At 38.5% G+C, this 6,000-nt stretch overlaps 1 protein-coding gene and 1 long non-coding RNA gene across 2 annotated transcripts in view; one reads left to right on the plus strand and one right to left on the minus strand.

Moving 5' to 3' along the window:
* The window catches only part of FBN1 (fibrillin 1), a 142,397-nt gene that overhangs the window by 9,779 nt on the left and 126,618 nt on the right, over window positions 1–6,000 (minus strand). Inside the window, exons 51-59 of the mRNA XM_010717420.2 lie at window positions 5,924–5,989; window positions 5,129–5,245; window positions 4,682–4,801; window positions 3,166–3,288; window positions 2,614–2,745; window positions 1,887–2,012; window positions 1,035–1,241; window positions 378–503; window positions 47–169 (exon numbers count right to left, since the gene is read on the minus strand). Of these exons, the coding sequence (XP_010715722.1) occupies window positions 47–169; window positions 378–503; window positions 1,035–1,241; window positions 1,887–2,012; window positions 2,614–2,745; window positions 3,166–3,288; window positions 4,682–4,801; window positions 5,129–5,245; window positions 5,924–5,989 (1,140 nt within the window). The remainder of the gene's footprint in view (window positions 1–46; window positions 170–377; window positions 504–1,034; window positions 1,242–1,886; window positions 2,013–2,613; window positions 2,746–3,165; window positions 3,289–4,681; window positions 4,802–5,128; window positions 5,246–5,923; window positions 5,990–6,000) is intronic.
* Window positions 125–4,514, plus strand: LOC109369618. Its single transcript, XR_002118906.2, has 3 exons — window positions 125–199; window positions 2,325–2,501; window positions 3,452–4,514. It is a non-coding gene; the product is annotated as an uncharacterized LOC109369618 (long non-coding RNA).

Genomic DNA, 6,000 nt, shown 5'->3' on the forward strand with positions numbered 1-6,000 from the left:
TGCCCATGAAACATTAACTTTCTGCAATTTATTGTTTGTTTGTTACCTTTGCAGCTTCTCCCATCTTCTTGAAGGATGTACCCTTTTGGACATGAACACTGGAAGCTCCCCTCTGTGTTTTTGCAGATGAAATTGCAAGGTTTGGGGGACTCATTGCATTCATTCAGATCTAAAATAAGAAAAATCAGATAACAATCAGGTAACAACCAGCATTTGTGATGTTTTTTAAAATGCTCAAAACCTCTTAATGAAAGACATTTTTTTCCTCATTTTTCAAAGTTTTTGTATTTCTTTCCACAAGCCACCTCTTAGTAATAAGCTTTATGTACATGCAGCATAATAAACTTCATGTTCATAGAACATAATGAAAAACCTACCTATGCAAAGAGTGCCAGTTATATCTGTAGTATAGCCAAGGTTGCAGAGACAACGGTAAGATCCCCTTTCATTGATGCATTCCCCATTACGGCAGACATCATGGATAACCTTGCACTCATCAATATCTGCAGTTAAATGAAGGTTAGTTCACAAGAGAACATCATAAAGAGCTAATTTTATAAAGTTACAGAAGGTTCTTGTGATCTGACATTAAAAACCCTACTGAAATTAAAAAACTATATAACAAAACACTGAACAGATTAGGGAGAAATACTAAGTGGAAAAATACGAAATGGAGCATTAATCTAAATTTCAAATGCAATACATTGTATGTGTAAGCAAACAAGTGGAACTCATCATATATTAACCTCCATGAATCAAACATCACTTTGCTCTCATGTACACAAATAGCTCTTGATGTGTACCCACAAGTCAAATGCGAGAATGTGAATTCCCACCTGAGAGTGTGGGAATCAATCAGCCAGCATGCCAAATAAATATCTGCCAAGCAGGGATGGATGCCTTCTCATCAAAGGCCTTTGGCTTTTCCTCCTCCCAAGTGACTGTGTTCTTTCCACATGAAAACCTTAAGAGTTTGGACTGATATCCAAAAAATTTAAATTATCTAAGGTGGTGTTTTCTAGGTAAGTCAGTACCTGCTCCATTGGACATGTATCCCCGACCATGAGGACAAAGCTTCTTAAAGGCCACAGTGCCTGGGAAGGGGCAGACCTCGCAGTTTGGCCCCCAGCCTCGGCCACCATCACAGCAGCATTCAGACTTGGTGACAGAGTTCCTGTTGCTTGATCCAATCTGACACATACTTTGTAAGACTTCAGTGAAGCAGTAGCCTTCCCTGTTGTCTGGAAGACAAATTATGCATTACAGAGAATCCTAATGGCAATGACCTCCAGAAGGTCATGAGATATTAGGAATTTAGTCAGAAATATAAAAGAAAGGGCATACTTCACCCTGGGATTGTGCAACTGAGAGTGAAAGACTACCAGCAGAAAGAAAGAGAGCACAACGTCTAAGGGAAACAAAGAAGACAGGAAATTTAGTAAAGGTGGAACACAAGTTACATTATGCTTATAAAAAGATACATTTCCAGACAAGAAAGGTTGGCTGAAAACCAGACCCAGAGAAAAGGCAGAGCAATTCCAGGCTGGCTGATACCACCCCACTGTCAGCTTGCACAGCTAGCCAACCCAACGTGACTGATCAAAGCAGGCATACAGTTAGCACAGGAGGACTGAAATTGCAGGAGGACACCTACTTAAAAAGGCTCCTTCTTGCAGGAATGTAAATTCAAAACTATGTTTATTCACTATTACATTTCTAAGTTAAAGCTTGAGTACTTCTGCAGAATGAGACAACTCACTAAGTTGTAAAGCAGCCTAAAACAAGAGTCACATCTGACTGCCAAAACAACCCAGCTAGCGTGACTCGCAGAAAACAGAATTCCTGTTACCAAAGTGATTTCATTAGGGTGTTACTGTTGGACTTACCAAGACATTCGTTCTGAGTGTCACTGACTGTGAATCCCTCATTGCATTCACATCTGTAACTTCCCACTGTGTTTACACACCGACCATTCTCACAGAGTCCAGGCTTGGTCTGACATTCATTCTCATCTGTTTTTTTTTTAAATGATATGGGAAAAATCAAGTCATTATTGTATTAAAGCAGACTAAAGAGGTTTTTATGAAGTTTTAAGGTGAACACTATCTTGTAAAACTAGCATATATACTATTTATTTTTGTTATAAAAATTCTATTCAATTTTCAGAGGAAAAATGGCAGTCCAGCTCACTTTATAGATGTTGTTTCTAAGTTATCTCTTCAACATATTCCTCAATGGTTTTCAAAATTGTTCATAGTTATAGCTGCACTTCTTAATGTCATCCAAAGTTTTACAACAATTCAGATCTACCCTCTTTTTAACAGAGATCAACAAGCTCACAACAGTGAGCCCGATTCTCTGCTCACCATGAGCAATTCATCAACAGCAGTGCAAGCTAGTTGTACAGACAGCCACATCCAGATTTTCTACTTACTGCCCAGATGTGTGAACACCTGTACAGCAAAACGATGTATGAGTAGCACGGATGATCCAGTATGCAGGTAGGCGCATAATTCTTCCCCTGAGTTCTTTAATGTTTTTCTAAATCCAAAACTTTCAGCTCTACTGAGAGACTGTGTGTTTCAAAAGCTTCAGTACTTCAGTGCCACTTACCTATACAACCTTCTCCATCTGGCCTGCGTTGGTAACCTGGTCCACAGATGCACATATAGGTGCCTATTAGGTTTTTGCACTCCATTTGTTTTGAGTCACAATCATGACTGCCTTCTTCACACTCATTCTGATCTAAAACACAAGGTTTAAACTTCATTATATGGAGAGATGCTGTTGGAAATTCATAATAAGAAATTCTGACTTTGGAATTTTAATCCAATCAAATTTAGCACTTTCTACCAGATATACCAGTCTAGAGCAAATTCATTTCTCCCAAGTGCCCTTTTCATCAGAGCAAGAAACTCCATATCATCTGATACGACCTCACTTATGCAGATGTCTAGGTTTACAGGCAGGGCAGTAATACAATCATAATACATAATACAATCAACTGTGTCATGCAAACCATAGAATTTCGTCCCAAATTCTTTCCGACTCCATTACCTCCTGGGATTAAAACTCTGTCCCATTACTGCAGTGAGTCAGAGCCCTACCCCTGCAGGAACTTGAAATCATTAGCTCACAGCTGTGAGAGTCTGGTAGGAGTTTTACCTCTGCACATTCTCCGGTCCTCTCGCAGAACATACCCTGCAGGGCACTTGCACTCATAGGATCCGAAAGTGTTCACACAGCGGAAAGCGCAGAGCAGAGGGTTCTGAATGCACTCGTTGACATCTGGATTCAGAGTGCAAAACCATATGAAGTGAAACATGCTTTTGCAAAATGCAGCAGACTTGAACACGCAGGTTTTAGTTACAGCCAAAGATCCCAGTTTAACACGGGCTAAATTCTAAATGTTGAGGACTCACGTTTCTACTTGTTATGGATTTCTGCATAGGAAAAGGCATCAGACATGCCAGCATGTTGGCACAGCTACCTGAAGTCTCAATATCTCCAAAGACAAACAGCCACGCAAATGATTTCCAGATCAATGTTGCCAAAATGCTGTAAGTTAAAACTGTATCTTTTTCTCTTCTAGGCTCAATTTTTATTATTTACTTATTTTTAAATTCTAGATTCACTAATTCAGCTTCTTCATACACTGAATTCCTTAAAACATTGCTCTTACTAGAAAGTGCATTTACATACACTCTGGGCTACTTGAATAATTACTGTCACATAATGATGTTTACACTCTACTAACTCCTCTGCAATTTGAGCTTTTGACCAAATTCCACAGGGAAGTAAACGAAGCTCTAACTGTATATAAAACTAATGTGAGTTGATGCAAAAATAGAACCATTCGTTTGTATGGCTTTGCAAACTAGACTGTGGCAGATAATTGAAGAACAGCTGTGTCAGGTCAGATAAGAGTGTCAGAATGTCCTAGGACATTCTCCTCTCTCTGGCTATAACTTAAGGGGAAAAGTATTTAAAAAAATGCACCATGTATGCAGAGATCTTTCCCCTGATACAGCCTCTCAGTTTAAGGACTCCCATAGCCAAAAGCCACATCCAAACTATCAAGCTTAATTTCCACTGATGGATTCCCACACAAATTTGTGCAAACTCCTTCTGGATCAATTTATATTTGTGGCCTCTCTAATGTTCTGCAGCAAAGAGTTTCACTACTTAAGTAAGCACTATACATATAAAAATGTTTGCTTTGGTTTGTCTAACATGTTCCCTCTAGTTCTGGTACCCTTACCACTTGTGGCTTTATAAATTTAAATCATATATCTCTTCAACCACATTTACCACACTGAAAGATTCTGATTAATTTTCTGTGTGCTCCTTCTACAACTCTGATCTTCCTTATTGCTCCCTTCTTTGTACGCTTTCACTTTCTAATTTCTGAAATAAGAGACCGAAGCATGAAAAATATTCAGCATAGGAGTACCACAGTAATTTTATAGTACTGAGCTAACGGTGTCTGTTTCTTCTGTTTCTTTCCTAACAAACTCAAGTAGTCCTAGTCAAGTAGTTTTCTACTTTCACCTTTGCTTAGCATTTCAGAAATCCTCCACAACTTTTTAAGCTGCTTTTCTCTCCTTGATTGTTTTCTGAAATGAGGAAGCTTTTTCAGCACACAACTGCAGTGGCTGTCCTTAACACATGGGAGTCTCACCTTCACAGGTCATCATTGGTCCAGGTTCAAACCCATCAACACAGGTACATTCAAAACCTCCCACCACATTCCTGCAAGTTCCATTTCCACATGGATTTCCAACAGCACATTCATCTGTATCTGCAAGCAAATAAATCAAGGCAAAACTACGCAGTTATTCTCAATTAAAAGGTACAAAACTCTAGTAAGCAACAACAACAAAACACAAGAACTCATTTAAGCTACCGAATTATAGTCACTTGAGACCACTGGAGGTTTTCTTGGGCAAGTTCCCAGCCAAAAGAAAACTGACCTAGAACAGGTTGCTCAAGCTCTGACTAGACAGGTTTGATCACTGTCATGGATGGAGACTCTATGTTAGAATAATGTATCTCCATAACGTCCTTAATGTCATACTTAGCAATTCAGGAGTTCTTTTAAAATGGAAGACAAAGCAGCTATACCTACCCACACATTGAGTTTCTTGTAGGATGTAACCATATGGACATTCACAGCGGAAAGATCCATCTGTGTTGATACACTGGCCAAATTTACAGTTATCTGGATCAAGGCACTCATCCACATCTGAACAAGAAATACAAACAATACATTAAGTGTAATTTATTTCATGTGGTTTTAGACTTCTCTCAAAGCACAAGTGTTATCCTAGCAAGAAACATTCTTAATCACACAACAAAAATGCTATTATTTGAGTTTGATAGATTAGGTTGTGGGCACAAAATTTGGCTTACAGGCAAGCTTTCAGAACTCAAAAAAAGAAATTGATTTTAAATGTCATATAGAAATCTGTCTGAGTGATGCCACAAGGAGAGAGGCAAATAAGAAAAATAGCAGCCATTTAGTGCTTCTTGATTAAGCCAGTGAGGCTGAAATGATATCTGTCTTGGGTGAGAGCAGAATGTACTGAAGGGATTTGGCAAACTGTGGTTTGTACTTTTGGAGCTTGGAAACAGGTTACATAAATTTCACAAGGAAAACCGTGTACACTGTGATCCATGCTCTGGATCCTACACAAGTTTCCTAGCAAGTCTGAGAAGCTTAAATTAAAAATGCTAAATTAATTTCTGACATATGAGACATTGAAATTTATTTTTAAAATTGGTTTAAATAATTGAAAAAAAAAGAGGTTTCCAAAAGTTATGTCTTTTGAAAATACTGATTCTCAGTTGAAAGGCACAATGGTCTACAGATAAAAAAATGGTGCAACAACAGCATTGGCAATTGTGTAGTTCATGCACTTACCCAGTCTTGCATCACCAGGTCCAACAAGGATGCCAATTCCAAATGGACAAATTTGTCTGAATGCCTCTGTTTAAAAA

Source organism: Meleagris gallopavo, chromosome 12 (assembly GCF_000146605.3).
Source record: "Meleagris gallopavo isolate NT-WF06-2002-E0010 breed Aviagen turkey brand Nicholas breeding stock chromosome 12, Turkey_5.1, whole genome shotgun sequence".
Classification (NCBI taxonomy): Eukaryota; Metazoa; Chordata; class Aves; order Galliformes; family Phasianidae; genus Meleagris; species Meleagris gallopavo.